At 37.2% G+C, this 25,517-nt stretch overlaps 2 protein-coding genes across 16 annotated transcripts in view; one reads left to right on the top strand and one right to left on the bottom strand.

Annotated features, from left to right (window-relative positions):
- Nucleotides 1-1,142: 1,142 nt before the first annotated feature.
- Nucleotides 1,143-14,747, bottom strand: clic5b (chloride intracellular channel 5b). Its single transcript, XM_043219919.1, has 6 exons — nucleotides 14,138-14,747; nucleotides 6,382-6,491; nucleotides 5,916-6,041; nucleotides 5,402-5,508; nucleotides 4,137-4,318; nucleotides 1,143-3,056 (listed from the first exon to the last, which is right to left on the bottom strand). Exons 1-6 carry the CDS (start codon nucleotides 14,645-14,647, stop codon nucleotides 2,892-2,894), a joined length of 1,200 nt encoding a protein of 399 aa, XP_043075854.1. The 5' UTR covers nucleotides 14,648-14,747; the 3' UTR covers nucleotides 1,143-2,891.
- Nucleotides 14,748-17,672: 2,925 nt separating this feature from the next.
- Nucleotides 17,673-25,517, top strand: part of mark3b (MAP/microtubule affinity-regulating kinase 3b) — a 51,556-nt gene continuing 43,711 nt past the window's right edge. For 2 of the 15 annotated variants that reach the window (XM_043218980.1, XM_043218991.1), the window contains exons 1-3: nucleotides 17,673-18,602; nucleotides 24,092-24,283; nucleotides 24,663-24,716. In XM_043218980.1, the coding sequence (XP_043074915.1) occupies nucleotides 18,552-18,602; nucleotides 24,092-24,283; nucleotides 24,663-24,716 (297 nt within the window). In that variant the 5' untranslated portion in view covers nucleotides 17,673-18,551. Of the gene's footprint in view, nucleotides 18,603-20,298; nucleotides 20,629-24,091; nucleotides 24,284-24,662; nucleotides 24,717-25,517 lie in introns of those variants that run through there. The other 13 variants (XM_043218990.1, XM_043218992.1, XM_043218987.1 and 10 more) reach the window with 11 other exon arrangements.

The raw sequence follows: 25,517 nt of genomic DNA on the forward strand, positions 1-25,517 counted from the left end.
GAAAATGGTTAGATGTTGTCCACAAAATTTCTCAAAGCAGCACTGAATGAGACCGTGCTTTTATCGCGCGGAAAAGAGCTGCTAAGACATTATTCCTAAGGTTTCCTTTTGTGTTTCGTAGTGGGGGGTGGGGAGGGCGCGGGGGATAATACTCAGGTTAAATGATAACGTGTTAATTTTTAGATCGATTTTTCCTTCCAAAAAAAAAAAAAAAAAAAGCTAATTGATTCACAAACTTGAGCATCGACTAGAGACGGCGAGCCACTTTCTCTGTAGGGTCTCCTCCTTGAGGACTTGTGAATCACTTGAGTCTGTACAAACGGATTAGAGTTACAGCCCTGGACCAGAGTGAGACATGTTTGACATTAATGCCGCGTTGTATATTATCAGAAACGCTGAATGTGGATGTAGAGATCCAAGGCAGCGAATGTTTAAGAACTAATTACGAACCAGCGAGGCACAAGACCTATAGCATATTTTCTTACTTGTGTGGAAAAATATAGCAGGCTCCATTTATTTTTCTGCACTGTTATTTCTGGATGGCTCCTGCTTCGGGTAAATAGTCCCATTCCCTATTGTAAATCTGACGGGCACAGGTCTTCGGAGACTGTTGAGGCTCTTTTAAGGAAAAATAGAGACAGGCTTCGATGGCTTTTGGCCATAATGAGAGAGTGGAAGCAAAGGGAGAGCTTTGATCCATGGCCTGAAAGCTCATGTTTAAATCTGTTAGCAGACATCACTCATCTTTGCCCATGGATGAAACGACCAGATCAAAGTCTGTTTCTTTGCGTTTAATGGACAGTGAAACCCAGTTTAGATGTCTGTGACATACCGTCAGCTAATATAATAGCCCTTTCACCCCTTTAAGAAAATATATATACCTTTTTTAAATATATACACGTGCATATTTATCTTTAAATATGTATCTAGACAGACAGACAATGACAGTGCTTTGACGTGCATGCATTTTCTGAGCGTCTCAAGTGTCCAAATACGCTCAGACTGATCCAGAAACCTAACCGCACAATTAGCACTCATCATTCAATTACAATAAATATCCATTTCCTTAGAAACGGCTCCATAAAACGGTATCAATTAGCAAAAACGTGTGCACGGGGAAAAAGAAATAATGCAAGTCAAACTGTGAAAATATTATTTTATTCATAGAGCTTCACTCGGAACAGGCCTCTCTGGCGCCACACTCTCATTTCATATCAAACGCTTTTCCAAACCACACAAGAGCAGGAGCTCCACAAGGACCTATCATGGGCCCTACGATATTCCAGCAGTGCTAAGTGGAGAGGAGGAGACCTGGACAGACGCCCGATCAGATTTCCTTATTCTCCATTTCGGTGGACCGCCGTGTATCCCGAATCTCCTTTCCATGTCAGCTCGTTAATTTCCTATAAACGGGGCTGTGAATAAATATTTCAGCATGATGTATCCAGCGCCGAATGATGTTAAGCGCTTTGAGATAAGCCAAAATGAAACGAGAAGACAAAATGATACGAGTCGTGAGGAATAACAGAGGAAAGACTGAGAAAAAGTTGTACTTTACGAGCAAATTACATGATGAGGCAATGAAGATTCGAGATATTTCTGTAAACCGTTTGCGGAAACTTTAAAAGAGCAGGATATTCGTGTACAAATGATCAATGACAGCAATAATACGCTGGATTTGCCACACTGCATTTCTTCTAACGAAGGCACATATTAAATTAGCACCTCATTAAATCATCATGTATTTAAAGACGAGTGCTCCTTTGGGGTAAAAAAATGCATGAGACATGTACAAATGTTGTATGATTGGTTATAAAGCTGCCCGGGACGGACCAACCTTTTCGCTTCGCTTGTCCTGCTGCTCACGAGAGATCTTTTTTACCCATTGTACACAAATAATAACAAAAACATAACAGAAAGCAATATCGACAGATACTGTAAAACGATTGGAGATGAAATACGGATTTGAAATGCTTAAACGGCTGTCACGTATATACGACAGGTTATGCAATGCACCGATTCTTGAGTACCGACAAAATTCTATACTATCATACTATCATTCAAATGTTTGTTTGTGAGTGCTGTATATATGTATATATGTATATATATATATATATATATATATATATATTCATTCAGCAAGGATGCATTACATTGATCAAAAGCGTCAGTAAAGACTTGCAAATAATGACTTTTTTAAAATAATTTCCACAACAATATTACTGTTTTAACACTGGTAAGTAATTTTTAGCATATTGTAAGATATCTGAAGGGTCGCGTGACACTGCAGACAGGAAATTAAACTTTAAGATATATTCAGATGCATCATTTTTCTAATATAATAGTATAATTCACATTAATTAAACACTTAAGAGACATTGTTAATTTTACCTCTGATTTTAAAAAGTAAGGTATGTGTCAATTTATTATTTGGATATTAGTTTTATATATATTTAAATCTTTGTAAAGAATTATGTTTTGGGCTGACAGAAGGTGATGTAAATATTCTAGTGGCAAATCTTTAATTCGGTCTCGATGCAATTAAAGTTGTGGGGCATGCTGTTCCAGTGCCTCGAGAATCAGTGCATGATATGATAAACAGAGTAAAACAACAGAAAACAGTAATGTGAAATCTCTTTAAATAGAGATACAATAGAAGTCACTTGGGACAATGTTTACGAGAGCTGGTGAATATGAGCTGATATTTTGTATTCACATTTCACGGTAATTACATCAGAGCACCGGCCCTTATTGATTAACAGGACCCTGGATGAATGAAACTACTGACTTGTAGTTCGGGATCAACAGCTTTGAATTACATAGAAAACGTCATCTCTTCCCCCGAGAAATGAGCTACCCCAAGTCTATATGCGTCGAATTTGTTCATCGGTTTACTTAGTTAGCCTTTTAGCCACATCCATGTATGCTAGTTCGATCTCGTTGTCGGCGGCACAGGTGTTGGTGAACTCTTCTTGCGCGTACGCATTGTTCAGGTAACGCCACACGCCTGTCAAATCACTGGGGATGTCGTAGTTCCGATATTTCTTGGCCACGACCTGCAAAAAAGCGGATGGAAAACAGATTAATGGTAGTAATTACAATTAAAAACAAATGTAACTTACATTTAAAGATGCCTTTTAGATTGTGCCTAAGCGGAGGGGACTCAAACTCTCATGTTTGCTAGATCAATGCTCTTCAAACTTTTAAAAAAAGTATACTACTGTTAAAGTGCCTCTATTATGTATTTTTGAATATGGCCCCTTATGCAGAGTGCAACACATCTCTAAGTGAACGAAAATATCCTGCAAAGTTTTAAATCTGGAAGTTGCACTGCGTATAAAGTTATTGTCTCTTAAAAGAAAAAGTCGACTGTGAATCATTAAAACATGTTATTTTTAAAACGAATCTGTGCCGTTTCATGTTGACGTCAGCATGAAACATTATTTCATATTTCCCCATTTCACATTGGTCTGAATGAATATCAACCTGATGTCGGAGAGTCCCAAAAACAAAATAGGATCATTAGGTATAAAGGGGACAGTTTTTAAGTGACAGTAAAGACGTATATTATATTTCAAATAAATGCTGTCTTTGAACTTTTTTAATTCTTCAAATAAAAATGCATATCACAGTTTCCACACACAAAAAAAATTATGCGACAAGTTCATGTGATCAAAATTCAGCTTTGCATCACAGGAATAAATCACCTTTTAAATATACTGTATATTCGAAACTGTTATTTTAAACTGTAATAAAACTGTATAACTGTATACATTACTGTTTTGAATAAACGCAGCTTTGGTGAAAACAAGAGACTTAAAAAAACATGCAAGTGTACAGAAATACAGCGTATTTCCAGCCAGAGATTCCATTAATTTAACTCTAGGGGACTCCAAAGTCACAAAAAACCACACAAAGACTGCTTTAAAGTTAAAATGGCTTTTCTTAAAAGATAACACTGATTATTAACTACACTATCTGGCAGCAAACTGTATCTTCAATGACTGTCCAGTTTCCACTGAGATAAATGGGAATGCTAACGGATAACTCTGTCCAGGTATTACGGGCCTCCTTGCTTATCCACAAAACTGCAGGCCAGCTGTAGTGACAGGTCCCCCCTCAGGGCTTCAGCTCACCTTCACTATGTGGAGCTTTGGCAGAAGGTTGCAGTCTGCCAGAGTCAGATCATTCCCATCCAGGAACCTGCGGTCGGAGGCCTTCTCCTCCTCCATGCTGTCGGCGTCTACCTCATCAGGCAAAGGACTGTTCAGGTACTCGTCCAGCTTCATGAGCGCCTTTGTCAGACCCTTCTGCAGAGCTAACGAAACATACATTTCTTACTGACCAGTGTGTTTGATGGTGAATGGAAAGTTAGTCTTGCCAGAAATTCTTTAAAACATTTATAAGATATGATATGATATTATATATATATATATATATATATATATATATATATATATATATATATATATATATATATATATATATATATATGCCACAAATCCTGGATCAATCTTAGCTATCACAGATATATTTGTAGGAATAGATATATATTGTATAGATCAAAATTGTAGATTTTTCTTTCGTGCCAAAAATCATTAGGATATTAAGTAATTTTTTACACCGTCAGATTCCAGATTTTCAAATAGATATATCTCGGCCGAATATTGTCCTATCCTGTTTCTGACAGAATTGTGAGAAACAAAACTCAATTTCAAGTTATAAAGTCAGAATTGCAATATATAAAGTAACAATTATGAAAAAAAAGTCAGAATTACGCGATATGAAGTCCTTTTTTTAAAAAAAAGAAAACAGGCTTCCATGCATTTCCACCACTGAATAAAAAATAAAAAAGGTTATTGTGAATTCTCATCTCAAAATTCTGACTTTCTTTTCAGAATTGCGTGATACTTTTGTGTGTGTGTGTGCAGAAAAAAATTGATTAATTTCTAATATATATTTTTCTGATTTTCCTTTTCTTTCTGTACAAAAATATTAAGCAGCACAGCTGATTTTGTTCAGGAATCTGATGAATATAAAGTTAAAAATAAATAGCACTTACTCGAAATACAAAACTTTTATTACATTATTAACCTCTTTACTGTAACCTTAAAATAGTGTAATGAATCTTAAATCTGAATATAATAACCATCAACCAATAAATATTTGACATACTAAAAGCATCAGCCAGATACCTATATCAACACATCCCTCTCTACACAAACATCTCTAAAAAAAAAGTTCTAATACATTGAATGTTGAAATACGTAGGATGTTTACAGTACAATGGGTTCCACATAGAGTTAACTGAATTTAACTTTCCTCGGTTTCAGTGTACCGACCAAAAAACAATATATCCATTCATCCATTCAGTCAGTTTGATCCAGTTTGACATGCATACCTTCGTTCGCATCTGGCTTAGTGTTTTTTATGAAAGCTGAGAACTTTGCAAATATGTCATTCCCAGCTGTGTTTGACTCCCTGTGCCTGGCTGCAAGTTTGGGGTACCTTGGACACAAGGAAAGGTACATAGAAAAACATGTGTCGGTATTTTTTACAGCTCTAGTTCACAGTGGTTTAATGTGATGTTTAATACAATATACATTGCAAAGCAAGTCTAGAGCTGCGGTTCTTAACTGGTGGGATTTGATCTAAAAGTGAGCCGTAGGCCTGTTCTGTAAGCCGCAGGCAACAAAAATTATGCTAAAATAACTTTGATAACCTCTTCAGTTCATTTGAATCAATTATAATAGATTTAAATGTTGTTTACTTTTGCATGCTAAACAATTATGGTGCCGTGTTTGACCGCGATCGATGAAATCTGGTTCCTGAAGCTAAACCAGCTGAGAACCGCAGGTTTAGAGTTCCTATACAGTCACGATTCGTCTCAAGTGCGTTCGTAAAAACGAGCTTACTTTGGTGGTGCCAAAACCTCCTCCAGAAACTCCTCGATCTTGTTAATGTCTGTCTTCACCTCACCGTTGAAGGTCAGGAAAGGAGGATGAGTGCCCGGAGCCAAATTGTGCAAATCAGCTGGTTTCCTGAATAAATAATAATAATAGCTTTTGACCAGCTTCTTAATTTGATTACGTAAACATCCCAGCGTTGCGTTGCATTGCATGAAAAATGTAGACATCCGACTCATTTTAAAATAGATCTTTTTTTTTTCAAAAGCCATATTTTCCTGCTTTGACCTTTTGACCCGGAACATTTATTATATTTTAACAATATCAATGTTTACTAACTAACTCACAGCATACGCCGTTTTATTTTTTTTATGTATTAATATCCTATAGAACGTTATGTATTAACATGAAGACATGGCGTTTATATAATATGATTATTCGTGTCATTCGTGTCTCAGATTGGTGAACTTCTCACCTCTTCAGGTCAACAGTGGTGACGTTGAAGACCACGCCTTTGAGCCAGAGGATCATGAAGAGGCGTTGAGAGAACGGACAGTTTCCGATGCTCTCGCCATCACAACCGGCCTGCGAACACAACGACACATCTTTACACGTACGTCACCTCCGGGAGGTATGTAAGTCTTCGTTTATCTACTGCCAAAAACGCAAGCCAAAGATGAAGTGTTGAAGAGAGTGATGAAGTGTCATAGCGCCCCCTGCTGCTGCTTTGAAGGACATTAAGAACAGAGTTAACCTGAACATTAACCACAACTACATTTTCAAGTAAAATAGGATTGTGTTCAAATCTGTTTTATGTATTCATAAAGTCTCTTTTAGCCGCAAGTGTTTTATATTACATGAATAACCGAATCCCTAAATCGCAAAGAATATACAAGAGGTTTTTTGAAAAGTGGGCTACATGTATTGCAGTTGAGCTGCATTCGTTGTAATAGTAAACATTATTATTATTATTTGTTATTATTTTCTGTGTTTCACATAGACATTTACAGTTACACTTACAGTTGCATTTAAGATATACATTCATGTTTTATCAGTTTATCACTTGCTTTCCATTGGAAACAAACCCATAACCTTAGCGTTGCTAGAGCCACGCTTTAATCCTATTAAAAAAAGGAACTATTTCACTCAAGAACTCATGTTGTTTAGTGATGTTATTTTGTAAGACTGCACAAATCACACATGTGCAGGTGTAATTTGAAAAAAAAAAACCTATAAAACATTTTTAAGCCTAAATGAATCCCTATTGATTTCGTAATCCTTACAAATGTAAGTTCTGTCACCATTACTTGCTCTTAGGTTGTTCCAAATCTGTATGAATTTCTTTCTTGTGTTGAGCACAAAAGCTATTTTAAAGAATCGTCAAACAATTGACAGTAGCCATTGACCTCCACAGTATGCAAAAAAAAAAAAAAAATAACCATGGAAAATAAATCTAGTGTCAACTACATGGAAGAAATGTATACAGGTTTGGAACTACACCAGGGTGATTAAAATTATGGCAGAATTTTTATTTTCATTTTTGAAATTATCCCTTTAATTCAGTTATGTCACAGTAGGCAAAAATAAATAAATATATATATATATATATATATATATGTATGTATATATGTATATATATATATATATATATATATATATATATATATATATATATATATATATATATATATATATATATATATATATATATATATATATATATATATATATATATATATATATATATATATATATATATATATATATATATATATATATATATATATATATCTCTTAGAGCATTATTTTTGTTTAACACACACATTTTTTTTTTTTCCACAAGCTTTTAGTTTGTTTATCATATTCTGATCAATGATAATCAGATGACTGCAGTACTGCCATTGACTCTCTAGAGGTCTCCCTTTTAAAACACCATGCTTTAGTCTGGACGGTGGACATTACTAAACTGGGACAAGCAGCAAAAACAAATGTGCCTATGCTAATTTTAAAAGATTAATAAAAAAACTATTATTACAAATGACACAAGTTGCACTCATTTAGTGATAAACACCTAATGTTCCTTATAACGGAGAGCGCAAATGACCCCGGTTAACAGTGAGTGACCGCACTAATAACACTCACACTGCTACTGAACATTTAAGCAGTGGAGAAGATCAGGTGTCCCAAAACAGCGGCGCCACTATCACAAAACCATATAGCTTACACCGTGACATAATACCCTGCACGATATGAATTATGCACACTGCATTCATTACCCGCAAGCCTGGTTGTAAGAAGGAGCGTGCTGACAGATATATAATAGGCCCACTAATGAAAACGCTTCTATTTTGCGTCTTTTCTACTTTAACCCAGTTTGTTTTCATTAAACCTTTCAGAAGGAATCATGGGAGAAAAAGCATTGTGTAACAGTCAGATACGTGAGGCAGATGGTATGTGAAAGGTCAGGGCACTTCCATTTCCACTCATCTGTCCGTTCTGGCAAATTCAGAACAAGAGACAGAACTGGATGCGGAACAATGAGCCGCTATGATCTAGAAAGCGCAGGACAATGGGGCGTTTGCTATAGGACCGGTTGCTCTGTTGGACGGCAGCTGAGAGTTGTAAACATGCCCGATGTACAGGATTAATGTTGTTAAATAGAAAGATTAGTGCCTGGAAGAGGATTTGTTTGTTTCTTACTTTTTTTTTAATAAGTTGCTGCCATTGGAACATGAAATGCATCCACTTTAATCATATAATCGTAGCATGCAGTATTGCGTTGTCAGTGTAAGTTTGCTGGCAATTAACCATAATATTCAGATCAAATAAGCCTGTTAAATTGTGTACTGATAGATATTAATTTTGTATTTACTTTGCATCTGTGTGTGTGGTGAAAAAAAAGTGCTAACTTAGTAATGGTTGCACACCTTACACCTACCTGATAGCATGCACAGTATATATCAGTACCATATATATATTAAGGCCATATATATATATATAAGGATATAAAAACTATATATATATATATATATATATATATATATATATATATATATATATATCATATATATGTTATATATATTATATATAATATATATAAATATACTAATATATATATAATTATATATATTTTATATATATATATATATATATATATAGTACTGTTATATATATAGTTATATATATAGTTATATATATATATATATATATATATATATATAGTTTTATCAGTCCTTAATATTGTAAATGTTAATTTTCTTAAATCTTTAAAAACACTTATAATTCCAATTATCAATTTTTCGTACAATACATTATAGTACTGTACACTTTTAGCATTTCATTTAACAAAGTCCTTAGATTTTCAGCCATTTTGTATAACTATTAATATCAGTTTTTACTCATCGATATGGGTCCGATTTTTTATATCAGTGCATTTCTTACAAAAACATTAGCATGAGAATTACTTAGGGAATATTGTTTTAAAACCACCTTTATACATAACCAACAATCTATAACCAGAACTACTGGTAAATCACACATTGCTCTATTCATAACCTGGTCATGACCTTGAACGTGTTTTGCACGTGAACAGTTATTATACTGAACTTATGAGAGCCCCATAACCCCTTAAGCTCACTCTACTGCTATATTCATCTTCTTACCTTAACAAACAACTCAATATCAGGTTCTTGACCGTCTCCCATTGTAGACACTTTCTTTGATTCAGGTACCTCTGCTGATCTGTCACCTACATCCTCCCAGCAGTGTTTTTGCAGATATTTTGGGTTAAATGTCAGCGTTTAGCCACACACTCTCTTAGGCTCAGTTTGTTCTGCTCTTTACGGGCGGCCAATGGCACCAGGTGTTGTGATGTCAGCTCAAGCCCAGATGAAAGGTGAATCTAGCTCTCTCCCAAACACGGGGTGATGTAAAAGAGAGGGAATAGGTTTAGCTGGGGGGGGCGGGGCTTACTTTCCCCCCCGCCCCTGCCACAAATAGCTCTGATGGGCTTGAGTGACAGATGGGAATAAACTACAAACGTAAGTGTGATGTTGAGAGATGACACTGAAACCCTCTATGAAGGTTGATTTTATTATATATATATATACCGCGTGTAAAATTTAATATCGAAAAGATTGTTTCGAGTCTCTGCCATCTTGTTCGCGTGCGCCTATGTGGCATTTTCATGGCCCAGAAACCCAGAGTAGAGGAATGAGCCGCATGCAATTTTAATGGGGTCCAAGTTACAGGCAGCACGCTGGCAGGCAACGGCAGGTTATATTTGATCATCTTGTGGAGCCCAGGAGAATAAGATTCCCTGTTAAATATTTTATGAGCTGGCTTTGGTTTATAGCGTGAAAATTTGCGTTCGAAGTTTTCGGACGTGACTGATACGAACCTGCCAGATGAAGATAACTCAGTTGGCTTCCCAAAATAGAGCTGACTATCCAGGACATGAGTGGAAATGATATGTCAATACCCAACAGCAAGCCACTATTACATTTCTGAGCTTCAGATAGCATTTGTACTTTTTACGTTTATGTGTAGTGCTTTACAACACAGCTTGTGGTCAAATCTAAGCGCTTGTGGGACAAATATGTATCTGCAGTGGATATGCAGTGTATTTAATATGGGAATGCATGTTTATCTAACAACCAGGTTAACTAGCAGGTTATCTGAAATAAATATTAAAGGAATAGTTCATCCAAAAATGAAAATCAACCCATATTTTACTCACCCCAAAGCCATCCTAGGTTTATATGACTTTCTTCTTTCAGACGAACACAGAGTGTTCTAAAAATGTATTTCCAAGCTCATATTCGACGCAAAACTAATCTATATACGCCTTCTGGGGGGTTATCACGTGTCCTCTGAAGCAGATTGATGGGGTTTTGTAACAAAAATGTTTCTAGTGTTGAAATTATAACGCAAATGACTGATTGAGTTGTGGCATACGTTGAGTCAGAAGTCAGCCAAGAAGCCGAAACATTTTTTGAAAAGTCTGAAGTCATATACACCTAGGAAAAATATGGGGTCATTTTTATTTTTTTGGGAGGACTGTTCCTTTAACCTTACGTGTACCGTAAGTTTGACTGAATAAATTTATCAAGTGTCTATTTACACAGACTCCACCAATCAATCATTACAAAAGATGATCTTCAGTCATCAGCCCCAGAGGTGCAGACGGTTAAGTGCGATCGACCTAGGACTGAATTCACCTTGTGGTAAACTTTTTTTCTCCCTTTTCAAATTTCAAATCGCATCACATCCGTAAAGCATGTATTTTGAATAAAAATAAAGGAAATAACCAAACAGTTGAAAGTGCAGTATCGGGCAGGTGTAGGGAGGATTTTTATTGTCCCAATAAAGTGGCATCCATTTAATAATTTGAATTAAAATGATAATTTACACTACATTATTGCAAACTGTTTTATAATGTATTTCAACACTGAGGTGCGGATAATTGCCACTATTTGCAATAGCAGAAAAATTCTATTTTAACATAGCGTACATAGAATCCACAGCTATTTTCACTTTGTGTATATATGGCGTCCATCACTGTCTGCACTTAGTGTATATAGCATCTGTCATTATGAAAATATGCTATTTCCACTAAGAGTAAATCTATCACTATTTATACTGCAAAAAAAAAAGTTTTAAATGACATTATTGAAATTGAAAACTGAAAACTTTAACTTTTTTGTTTCAGCTAGTCTCGTTTTAATTTAACTTGATGTTATGAAACGAACAAAATTGCAGCTGAAATAAAACGTTACAGTATACAAAGTATGCAGGCGTGCATACGAAGTACATGCATGCTAAAAACTCTCATATAAAAATAAAAAAACTATGAATGTAAATTAACCATTATATTACAAATAACTATGATATTATCTAAATCCTCAAATATGGGTCATGAGACTCACTTTTCCTGCAGATTTGAAGATCTAAACAACACTACACTGAAAACAAAGATAATGTAAAGATAATGACAACATTATAGGCCATAGTGCCTTTCTCAAAAAGGTCTGTCCTAAATATCCTATTACGCTTTCACATCTTATGGCTTATGCTGAACATGAATCGAATTTGAAACTTTATTAAAATTGTCATTTTCCAGGAAATATATTTATGTGCTAGCATTAGCATTTATCATAGAAGGCTGAACAGCCTCCTCTACTGGTAAAATAACAAAATTCTCCCTATAATATAGAACCAGTTGGCAAGTTGCATATTATTTTATTTTAATACGTCTAAAATTGTGTAAACTTTGCCCAATAGCGAACACATTTTTAACTAATACATGTTTTTTGTTTTTAATTTAATAAATTGTCGTGAATTTAATCTGACGCAGCCCAAAAAATACACAGGCTTTCCATACAATACATGTCAAGTAAAATATCGTGATTTCTGACATAAAAGCATATTCATTATTAAAAGTGATTCGAGTAGCTGATGATGTGTCCGAGTGCAACAGAAGATGACCTTTCACCTAAAATGAGTTGGAATATGAGTTAAATAATGCCTCTGAGGAGATGAGCTAATTCAGATTGTACTCCCAACCACACGCTAACAGATGAGTCTCTCTGAAACTCTTTTTTTTTCTCTTCATGGCTCGATTCCCGACAGGTTAAGCGTAATCACTGCAGTGAATAATTAACCTCCGCGCGGCGCACATTTGCTCAGGTGTTTCGGCCGAGCCGAAGTGCTTAAACTCTTTTTCTTTTTTACATTTGTTCAATAACAAGAGTTGAAACTATTGTATATAAACATCAATATTGGATCTAATCAGTAACCACCGACATCTGTAGCCAATAAGATACAATTCTTAACCAAGATCGACATTTACATGAGAAATACCGTTACAGATTTTGGTTTTAAAAAATGTGTACGAGTTGTCTTGTGGATTTCGTAATAGCTCAGCGGCAACTACTAATACAGTACTACTTCATTCCTGTTTTTTTATGACTGTACGTGGCCATAAAGTAGTTATGTAATATTTTAATTGTTCTGAAGCAAAATGTGTATCAGTGTATGTCGCTGCGTCCCATTTTTCAAATACGAATCAATAAAAATAACATTTTTTCTAGCTGCCGTTGTTAGTGTGGCAGGCTTGCCGTGGAATATTATGGAAACGTGAGTCTGAAAAAGCCTCGGGTCCACAATCGCAGGTCATGTAGACAGACTAAAGTCTTCCAGTGTCAAAACCAAAGAGTCGCCATGAGTTGGTTTACTCAGGTCAGGACTTCACCCGAGTTAATTATTGTCACGGTAGGCCTTCCGAAACAAATACAATCAGTTCAGGACGTCTAATACCGTGAGCAAGCACACGAACTTTTGAAAACCACATTGAAGTTAATGATCAAGGGGAAAATGTTACCTGAATGAATCATACCAATCTTTTTTTGTCCACTTTAGGCCATTGTGTTTAAGATTGATTTTTCTGTTGAATCATTAACTACCTGCTGCATTATCCTACGTCTATCCTCTCATTCAAACTGCAACCTGATTTTGTGTGTGTGTGTGTGTGTGTGTGTGTGTTTGAATTCTTGAATGTCAGAACAATCTTTCAGTTACATTTCATTTTATTCACCATGCCAAAAAATAACTAGCCACTCCTATGGACTGAGATTATGCAGGATTTCTCAAAATAAGGTTTTGATTTTGGCCATGCCAAATAAAATAAAAAAATAATAAACAATAATAGTATAAACAGCAAATGCTATTGTTTAAATTAGATTTTAACAAAATGTGTTATTCTATTTTAAAATGATGGATGATTATAATTTTTCATTTTTAATACTAGTTTGTGTATCTAAAAAAGAATTAACAATTAAAGTACCACTGATTTCAGATATTATTTAAAATATAAAATCAAACAAATTAATGTTAAATGAAATCAAACGGAATTATTCTGTTTGTTACTATTTATTTTCACAAATGTATACATTTTAATTTGGTTTAAAAATTGGAATAACATAATTTAGGAAAAATATGGTCTCGGTGTTAAAAAAAATTCGCTTGTGAACAAAGGTTTAACGATTCATTTTCAGGCAGTCTTCACATTGTCTTCAAGGGCCAAAGGTGGGCAGAAATCTGAAAGCTGTTACAAACCACACCCAGCTGACCTTCAGACTCGCGTAACGCCAACTTTAAAGCCTTTACTTTATTTAAACAAAATAAAAAGTCCAGGTTATTTTATGCAGACGTCGTAAACCCACAGCCCTTACCTTCACAAAAAGCGCAATATTCGGCTGAGTCTGGTCGGAGACTGCCGCTGGCTCTTCCGCGGCGCGGATCTCCACGTCCTTCAGGCTGTAGTCAACTACCTCCTCGGGTTCGGGAGATCCGTCTTCTGGGAGACTGTACGCCATGAGCAGGTCTTCGTGGACCAACGAGGGCTGGTCATCACATGGGTCTCCGCTTTCTTCTACAGATGAAGATCCGTAAACGTCTCCATTCTGCAGAGAGGCGACCATGATCTCGCTCTCGAGCTGCTCTCCTGGTTCACTGGGAGGTGAAGGCTGTTCTTCTCCGTCTTGAGATGTTCCTCTCGTGTCCATATAGTCTGGTTGATTGATCGTGCTGTACATCGGTTCTTCGGGGAGTTCCTTACTCACGCCTTGATTCTCGTATTTCGGCTCCGGGTTGTCATTTATGCTCTCGAACGGCTTCTCGTATACGTTTTCTTTAGTCTCTTCTATTTGTTCATAAATGATTTCTTGGGCGTTTGTAGCCATGCTGATTAAAGCTCTTCCAGGGCTGTGGAGAAGTGCGGGGAAGTCTGGAGAAGTTGGAAAGTCGAGCCTCAGCCCTCACCTGATGGCAGGTCACTTATAAATGAACTTTGCTCGATGACTGTGTCATAAAAAGTGAGTGGCAAAACAGTGACTGCCCGCCGTATCTCCATATCCTATTGCAAGGGCGTAGTAGGGACATCAAGCGATTATTATAATAATTTCGATCAAACAATTAAATATAGCCTATGTATATGTAACCGCTATTGCAATTCGGACGCGTGTGAAATAGGTCGTTCATACCATTGAAAAAAAAGCGTGCTTCAAGGTTATAATGATACCAGATCTCATGAATATGCGTATAAATATTACGCCAAATAAAAATGCAAAGTCTTGGTATAGCCTAGATAGGCTACGCAAATCAATTGGATCGCGTTTTGCAAATCATTTAATTGAGATCGTAACTTTAAAGCAGGTTCGCTGATCGATTAGTGATGTGCCGATATTAAATGGTGCTTCACGAATCTTTTAGATTGGGACTAAGCGATTTGGAGGGTGATCCTTTTACATATTGTGTAAATGCATGGTATTTGTATGTTTGAAATACGTATCGCTAACGATTTCAGAGCAGGTCTGCGAATAATTTATTTAAAGTTGGACAATATTTATGTTGTTTGCTCACATTGTTATTTTGTGGTTAAAATTCATCCGTTATTTGATCCAACAAAAAAAATCTTTAATCCAAATCTGAATATGCTCCTCCCCTCTAAAACAACGGGCCTTCTCTAATGACGACAGTTTGACGGCTTGGGTGTGACCGTCCTTAACCACGCCCCTCCAACGTTCAGCGTTCATTTTGACAGAACAAGCGACCCCCTCTGTTTTCAAGTGCGTCACAATACGTAAAGTAAAATCGCGCGCAAGCTTCCGGTTCACGTTGACTTTTAAATCACAGCTTCGGAGCGGGTTCGCCAATTTTCTGATTCATGTAGGAACTTCGCAGCAGGTTTGCAAATCATTTTGTGACTTGATAGATTCGGGACACGCGCTCTGAAGTTAGCTACGATCTGAAATGCTGGTCAAATCATTCCGACTGGGACTTAACATTTTGGAAGTTTAATGTAATGTAAGACTACTCTACTTACTCTGATCTAATGTTATGTAGTCTTAATGGGACGCGTTTCAATCACTATTTCATGTTACGTTGTCACAGTAAAATTTATCACTGAAAACAGTTTTATTTAGAATTTGGCTAAATCTAAATACAGTGTGTGGACACAGAGGCAAACAAATGTAAAAATATATAATAAGTGTACATTGTGCACGTTCAAAAGCTGCCAAAATAACCTAAAAAGGTTTGTGTCAGTAAAATAATAATTTATACTCTTGGTTTAAAGGTCGCATCTTCATTAAATCAGTTGCTGAAGGGTCTGCTAAATGTAAATGAAAAAATCCCATTATAACATGTACAGGAAACACCGGACACAACTATGGAGCACCATTGTGCAGCAGTAATCATCATAATAAAAATATATGTATATATATATATATATGTTATGTTTTACATTTTCAAGTCATTTTAAAAATATAATATTGCCCACATCCTTAAACATTTAGTATGGTCCAAGAACAACATAAAAAAATGTTAACTAAAATAAATTAATATGTTTACTTAAAGAGACCAAATGGGATTTCTGAATCTCAGAAACAGCATTTTCCAATTTTGTTTTAAAATGCAGTTAGACGACATGTCAGCATAATATCACAGTGAATTGCTGGTTGTTATAATTTCTGAGCAAAGTCCAGGTAATATATGTTTAAACACTGATCCTATTAAGGATCTTTACATTGTTAAGAGCATTAAAAATAAGGAAATCATATTTCATTCATAAGCTATGTCCTTGTTTAAGGACATTAGGACTCAATTTCTTTAAAAACAATTCATGAATGAACATGCATAAGCAAAAACAATACATTTTTTTATTTCCAAATTTTGGTATACTATTTTTTTCTTTTATATGTATTATTTGAATATTAAGACCTATATTATTTATTTTGTACGAGGACATTTATCCTTGAGGGCATTTGAGGACTATAAAATAGTTTTTTATAAATTAAAAGAAAATATTTTTCACCTGGTCCCATCTCTTTAACCCTTTACTGCCGACTTTATTGTACCTCATTCTACGCTTTTGCCATAAATCACAACCTCGTTAATAAAGCCTCAGTTATGACCACTAGGTGGCAGTGAGTGATAAAAAATATTGAAGACAAGTACATTATGCAGAAGTAGATTAGCATCAGTGCATCAGTTAATTGCATTGTAAAGAGGCAAGAAAATATCCAAGATACGTCCTAACATTTATTTTTAATAAATGTATACTTCATTAAAAAAAAAATATTTGATTGTTTTGGATATTTGAGTATGTTTATGCATAAAAAAAATGCTCACATTGTGAATTTGGACATACTTTTTTTCTGTTTCTTTTTTTTTTTTGAAGTGATCCTCTAGCCTTTAAACTTTATGTTTGCATGCTTGCACCTTTTTTGTGACCATTTGAAACTTTTGCTCACCGTTCAAATCTGAGTTCATACTGTATATATATATATATATATATATATAGTATATTATGTATATTCATTAGAATGATGTGGCAGCAGAGGATGTGCACGACCAAAGACGCAGCTCGTCCCGTTTCATTTCAGGAACAAAAAAAAAAATCCATCAGAACAGCCTTTGTGGATATGATATGCATCTGTGTTTGTCCGGACACCATCTGCCGTGCAGCATGAGTGTTTTTTCCTCTTCCTTGAAAAGCCTTAAGCTCTATTTAAGCTTTTGTCAACCTACAAAATAACCCCAGTCAAAAAAAAAAAAAAAAAAAAGAGAAGGTGAACCTAAACAATTAAAAGTAATGCGCACGTGACCGGATAGAGACACTCTTTGGAATAAATGAATATTATTGGGTTTGTTAAAAAAAAAAAAATCAAGAACGTACTAGAGTAGTTATTATCATTTTATTTATGTTTACAGTTTTTACCTTGTTCTCCGAAGCACTATAGTGCATGCATTAAAAAAAAAACATGATTAAACGTTCGCTGACTTTTTCTAAACTATAGTTTTTCCCGTTCCTCCGTGCCCGTGGTCACGACCGTCGCCGGGACGGGGGAATCAGACTAAGTTATTTTGCCGGGGGTTCGTGCGACAGGTACATTTTTCTCTTTAGTAATCACCCCAGCAACAACAAACAGCGCCGCGCCGGCCAATGAGCTCGTGCAGCCGCCTCTGTCCTCACTTCCTCCGGCTGCGCTGCGCTGCGCTGCGCTGGGTTTGGCTTGGCACCATCAGCCAGCACGCAGCCATCTTGGACCGAGCTCCCTATCTGGACTGGCGAGCCCCACGCTTCTGGATGGGAGGAATTTAATCAACCTGGAGCGATTTAGAGCGGATCGCGCGGAGTCGAGGGACGAAGCCGCGCGTTCGCAAAGCGCGCGTCAAGATCCAGAACCGGTTTGAAGCGGACGCCCCCCTTCCCTTTTCCTCGTCTCTGAACGCTATGTGCAGTTTCTGAGGGGCCTGGGAACTGTTTGCGCTCGAGTTTACAATAGGCACTTCTGGGAAAGTTTTTTAAAGTAATCCAGCGCGGCGTGTCGGTTATGACCCGTTGGTTGCCGGATCTTTGTGGAGAGTTGCGTCTTTGCGTCGCCGGTGACCTGTTGTGCCGTTATGCGTCTGGATAAATTGTTGCACTGATCTGGATGTTTGTATTTGCGCTGGAATTCGCCGTTGATGTCGATCGAATCCGCGATCTCCGTCGGCTGGCGCCCGGCAGCCGTCCACCCTGCGAACTGAAGCTCGCCGCGACCAGACGGAATCGGACCGCTTTGGAGATAAAGACACATTAAAATGTCAACTAGAACACCGCTGCCTACTGTCAATGAGAGAGACACGGAAAACGTGAGTATGCGTTCCGTTGAGACTTCTTCGCGTCTCACAGCGTTCGTTTGTGGCTCCACGTTCGCACGCTTTTAAAGTTTAAGGCGCGCGTGTTTTCGCGCTGTGTTGACGGTGACGCGGGGTCGCGAGCGCGCTTCCCACAGCTGTGACATGCTCTGAAGTTAGGGGTCTCGTGTTTTTAAGTCGTTTAACAGGCGGGTAGCGTGCTCTGTAGCCGGTGTGACACTTTTTTTTTAAAAGAATAAACATCAGGGCGCGTGACGGCGTGACTCTCACGCGCGGCTCCGCAAAGGAACTGTCAAGTCACCCTCATGCGACTTCCTGTAACAACATTTCCGATACAGAGTAACACAATTTCTGCAGGAATGAAGCAGTGTAGCGGCGCTCGTGCTGATCTCATGTGTCCTCGGTTACGTTTTTTGTAAGTGTAAAAAATGTCTACGGTGTGAAACATTGTTTTTGTTTGGGTGTAAAATATTTTAGAACAGTGATACAGTGTAACAACATTATTAGGGGCTACGGTGTAACAGTATTTTCCCCACAATTCACACTAGAATAAAATGTAACAGTGTTTCTAGCACAGCAACAGGGTTTCCTGTACTAATACAAGGTAACATTTTCTGTCCCAGAATGATGCATATTTGCTCTACACTATCGTTTTGTAACAGTATCACTGCTTCAGAGGTAAAGTGTAACAGCGTTTCTTCTCAAGTGTCGTCATTTATCACAACAAAGAGACAGAGTAACGTGATTTCATCTACGTTGTAACAGTATCCACTCCATACAGTATTTCCGTTACAGAGTAAGTTTTTCAATATATGTAATATTTAACATTTCCGATACAGCATTTCCACTACAATGATTTACCCTTTTTTTTCTGGCTACAAATTGCATACAAAAGTCATAATGTTACACATTTATTTAAACTACGATACTTTGCATCATTATTTTTGCTGTAGAGATACAGTGTAGCGTGCATTGTTTCCACTCGAATGCAATTCAATTCAATACTGAGTATTACTATTTCCGCTATGCAACCATTTCCAATATAGCTTATCAGGGTCTCCACTGAACTAAAACAACGTAACATTATTCTGCCACAGATGATATAATGATACAATGTATCATTATCATTTGTATTTTAACTAGAGTGATAGTTTGAGACAATATTTTCTCTACAAAGGTGCAGTGTAACAATTTTTTCTTATGGTGTGAAACACTGTTTTGTTCCACTCAGCATGCAGTACACCAATGGAAACGGACATTTTTTCCAAGTTTAGAGACGATTATACTTGCGCTCCAGGTTTAAACTTGTATAGACGTTTAAGAAAAGTTCTCATGCAACTGGTCACCCGGTCAGGTTTCGTTTTCGCCGTAGCTTATTTTCTGCGGTCCACACCGATATCTGTCTCATCAGGTGACGTGAAAGCACAAATGCTCCATTGATATTGATCATTTAATAGGAGGTCATAAAAACTGCACGCGTGACAATAATACAAGAATTGCTTTAAAAAGTTATAAATAACATTTCAGCGTACGAATTGCTTTCATAATAGTGATAAAAAACTGAAAGCGGAATTTTGAATGCTCCACTCGTTTCAAATGCACTTTGAGTTGCAGTGCCTATAAAAAGCGGCGTATAAAAGAAGTTTATTGTGCTGGAGCTCTTGTGCGTCATTGGTTAGAAAAGGGACACGCAGATAAGTGCGGAGACCTTACCTGCCTGATTATGCGGTCTCACCACTGGTTAGTCCTTGAGTGACGAGCCTTCCCTTCTTTGCTGCCCAGAGAGAGTTAGAGAGAGGAAAAAGAGAGGGAGAGAGAACTCAAATACTCTGCACCCGTCGGACATCTAACGACAAGTGTCGGAAATGTTTTCATGCCCCTCTGAGCATCGGTTTGTGCCAGGCGATCAATGAGCTGCCGGCATCACAAAAACGGACCGACTGTCAGTTTCGACGCCATTCAGATCGCCAATGCTAGAATGAAGGGCTCCCACTCTGTCAAGAGGCACCGCATAACTATAGTAAGTGCTAATTACTCATTCTAATTAGGCTGATTAAATTTAGGATGGAGGGAAAAGGCTGTTGGCGATGAGCCTTTTGTAATGCGCCGTTCGGAGTCGGAGAGGAAGCAGATTTGTTGACACGGGAAGGTTTTAATGCGTAACGCACTTGAATCCGGTCCAGACTGCGAGATTTGGGAGCGCATTTGGCAAACGATTAACCAGAAAGTCTGTGAATATTGCGATTAGCCCCTTAAAAGGTGTGAACCCACGATTGATTTTCTCACACTGGCTGCATCAGGTATTGACGAAACTGGATCGAGACGTTTAAAGTGAAACTACGTCGAGATCTTATTAGGAACGATAACGTTTTCATAGCCGGCTTGCATGTTGTGATAGAGAAATATTAACTGTGCTCTAGGATGTCCTAGATGCGAGCGTTTGTCCTAGAGGGAGAATTTAGGACACCGTCTTTTTAAGGATCTCTCGTGGTCCTAAATAATTATTTTAAATGATTTTGCTCCGCAATCTTCAGTTAACATACTTTCAGACTTCTCGCTTGATTTTCTTTTTTAATGCACCGTTTCGTGCATTTAAGATATGCCTTCAATCTCTCATTAGATAAAAAAGAAAGCATTGCACCGACTTAACACCTGCATTTCTGCAAATCACTCCAGACTTTTTAAATCCCAATTTAGATGGTAACTCTATCCTTATTTTATCTAATCAAGTTAACCAGTTACTATTTACTGTGATGTAAATCATCGAATGAGCGTGCTGTTTGTAATTACAAACGATATCTACGGCGTTACTCATTTTAGGGTTCAGTATTAGCCTGGGACCAAAGCTCAGTTGAATCGTATATATTGCAGGGTGGTAGATACTCTCACAGTACCATTAAAATGTGCTCCGTGGAGCTTCTTAGCATGTTAGCGCATGGCTTTTTTGTCATACTAGTTGGTTTAAAATCTCTCCGTGTGGATTCTGACACTGAATGTGAATTGCCCTTTGCAGTCCATTTCACTAATGTTAAATGTTTTGAGCGAAGAGATATATAGGGTGGAACGTAATTTAATCCACTAGGCCTATTACATTTGCGAGACTGATCATAAAGATCGTATGATGATCATTTGGAATACCACGCACAGGTTAATAGATCAAATTAAGACCAGAAGCGCGCATTAAGAAGGTAATTGGCTCGCTTCAGTAGATTGTGTTTATGGTTATGGTTTGAGGATCAGTAATGGAAACTAGTATTTTGTTCCACATATTGGGAACTGTTTTGTGCTCATTTCCTGTAATTGCTCTTGACTTCATTCTCTTATTTCTCATTATAAGCATCCTTAGAACTTGTATAACTAAATAACTAAGTTTAATGAGCCCCATGCTATCATGTTCATTGTATAATCATCATTATACGTGACGACACATTTTTGTTATCGCGTATAATGCTGATTTATGACAAAAAAGTTTTTTTTAAGGGATTAAAAAGGACAATGAAGAATTTTACGTCGTTTAAAAAATCTTTTTCACAACATCATGTGACACTGAGGACTCGATTGAATGAAAATTCATCACCGCATTACAAAAGTAAATGACATTTTAAAATGCATTCAAATAGAAACCTGTTATTTGAAATGGTACGTTTTTCAAAATATTCGTTGTTTTTTTTTTATTGACCTCAAACTTTTAAACGGTAGTGTATAGTCAGGTACAAATGCCTGTCGCCACATTGAAAATTTAGTGTTAAAAATGTATTTAATAAATTTCAAAGATTCTTCAATATTTATAGGCGATGAATCAAATAAATGTGCGCCAGTGACCATGTGCAGTCTTTTGTGCAGATGGTACAAAATGAAGCTCAAGATGCTCTTTGGAACATCTTGGCACCTGCCTTTCCTTTCGTATCTGATAATGCAACTAAATGGATATTGATTTAAAAAAGCTGGTCTTTCTATAGAGTTATTGATGTGATTCATTGCTGGATGGTGCTTGCTCTCATCATTGTCTCAGCGTTGCTTTATGACATTGAAGGCCTTTATGAACTACTTCTATCTTTTTGAAACCCTAAACCTCATTCTGTGTTTTAAAGCAATAGTTCAAGCTAAAATAAACCTGCGATCCCATACTCGCCATCATGTTCTTCCAATCCTGTCGTCTTTGGAACACAATAGTGATTTAAGCTTTTCAGTTATTTCTTTATTTGTAGACAAATGTCAAATGCCAGATCTTCCAGTACTGTTAAATTTTGTAACACTTAAGGGTTTTTTATGCCTGGAATAGCATGACTCACAGTGATGCAGGCAACATCTTGTTAATCTGTCTCCTCTCAGGTATTGTTTCAGTCTCCATCCACGTCATGCATCATTTCCTGGATCCCTTACTGAGAGATCTTCTTCATTTTTCTTTCTCCTGGCAGCACGCATGCTGTAGCCTGTTCATCTACGTTGGATATTATTATTAATGTGTCTATTGGAGCTCTCGGGCTAATTTAAGTCCCTCTGTTCCAGATGGGCCGGCATGCTGCTAGAAAACGTATCATAGATGAGTCCTCGCTGTGCGAGCCGGCGGTGTCATCTCTTCCTTTTCCTTGCTCACATGTTTAATAGTTTTCTATGACCACGGCCACCAATTATCATGCCTCATCCATTCCAGTTATTGATTCAGTGAGTTAGCTGGGTGTTTTGGTCTTTTGAGTAATGATGTTTGAGATGTTAACATCATCATTAGTGGAGCTAAACTCACTATTTTACGTTCTTACAGCTTCACATTCCCTGTCAAACGTATAACCTCATAGTTCACCCAAAAATGTGCTGAGAATTTACTCGCTCTAAAGCTATCCGAGAAATTTAGCGTATATCACTTGCTCACCAGAATGAGAGTCTGCTGTCATTTCTATTAAAGACAAAATATTAGTTATATTTGACTGGTAGGATCTTCTTCAAACATCTTCAAAATCAGCAAAAACATACATTTTGTAAACGCACCCTTCCCTGTTTCGAAAAGGATGCAGCTCCAGTATTTTTCAGTGAAAGAGGAAGTCAAAGCAGAAATCCAGGAAACCGTCTGACATTGTGTCCAGATTACTTTATTTGCATGTCTCCCTTCCTACGAGTGGAAACTTTAGAGCACCATTAGAGTACTTTAGCACACACAGATGTCAGCTGATACTCTTTGACCAGTTTGGTTCGCAGATATATATCCTTGATGGGAGGAAATTAAGATGTTTCCCGCGGTGAAGCTCCTCTTTGAGGTTGTCTGGTTCAAATATCTCGACGTAAACAGAATTTGACATTCCCTATGTTTTCATTTGCCTGGCATTTAAAGGCTGTCAGACTTCCGCAACGAAGTATACAGAGATCTCCAAAATGAGTACAATTTTAAGTAAAACTTTTTAAGACGTGTTTCAACACGTTTGGGGTTAGTAATGATTTTGAAAGCCTCCTGTGCTTCATTTTATCTTCTTTTTTTCATCTGTCTCCAGCACACATCACACACAGATGGGCGAAATGAGGTGGCGTCCCGTCCCGGGCGGTCAGGGGCCCGTTGCCGGAACTCCATCGCCTCCTGTGCCGATGAGCAGCCACATATCGGCAACTACCGACTTCTCAAAACCATCGGCAAGGGCAACTTTGCCAAGGTCAAATTGGCACGACACATTCTCACAGGACGAGAGGTGAGTTTCATAAAAGGATCTTATTCGAGATCTTTTGGTTTTTGCACATTAAATTATTTTATACATATATAATATTGTTTTTTTTATAGTAACATTTTACTGTAAAACGTTTTGCTATAATACAGGAATTCAGGTTTTTTTCTATTTGTTTCCATAAAAATAATTTCATTATGCAAATAAAAAAAGGTATTTAAAATTGCTCTAAAATAGAAATATTATTCATGAATAGTGTCACTTTTTGCGGATGAAATACAGTATTTCTGAATGCTTAATGAGATTCACCATGGTCTTGAGTTAGACTGCTCTTTTACTGGCTACTCTAAGACTTCAGTGAACAAGGCTGTGAAAGTAATTTTTTTGTCTTTTCTTTTTCCTTCAGGTGGCCATAAAAATAATTGATAAGACACAACTTAATCCTACAAGCCTTCAAAAGGTAAACATTTCAGGATTACTACCGAGCTTTAAAAATCCTGTCCCCCTCATTCTCAGCCTCCCTATCCTTTTCTCTTTTTTGCTAGTTTAAGGACAAGAGTGCGTGAGAATGAAATCCCTATTTGTCCTTCCAGAGCGAATTAAACATTAACCACATATGTAGATAGCATTACTGCATTTCTTTGCGATGGACAGATGCCTTTGGTCCGCCTGTTTTATTGCCTGTTTTTAAAGTCCCCGTTGTTACCTTTTAATTTGGCATTAGTTGACACATTTGTTTTCATCGGCACAAGATGCGAACCAAAAATCAAAGGGACTTCTGTTCAGAGCGGTGCATGATGGGAGAGCAGTAGCTGATGGAGAAACCCTCAGTGGACTTGGATTTCAGAAGCAGCTAATAATAGCAGGAGCCAGAAATCAGAATGAGAGACTCGAATAATAACTACACACATAGAGAGTGGAAAGCAGAGCGCTTAGATGGGACTCTTTGCTTAGCTTGGGTCTTCTGGAGTTTGTCATTCCTGATGTCGTATTTCGTGCCAAAAAAAAAATTGTGACCGGCCTCTGTGTGTTTTTTTTTTCTTTGGATGGACCATATAGATCACATTGTCACATTGAGGCCAATGTGAGGTGTTGATGTTCTCTTCCACTGGCTGCCCTTTTCCCTATAATTAGCTGGCACTTGTTTTTCCAGGCCATTGATTTAGGCCGTTTTCCATTTGCAAGCCGATTGACAGCCCATGGCTTAGGTTGTGTCTCTGGAGGGAAGGTGGTGATCGGTTTGGGGTATAAGAGGAAATAC

Source organism: Puntigrus tetrazona, chromosome 20 (assembly GCF_018831695.1).
Source record: "Puntigrus tetrazona isolate hp1 chromosome 20, ASM1883169v1, whole genome shotgun sequence".
In the NCBI taxonomy this organism is placed as follows: Eukaryota; Metazoa; Chordata; class Actinopteri; order Cypriniformes; family Cyprinidae; genus Puntigrus; species Puntigrus tetrazona.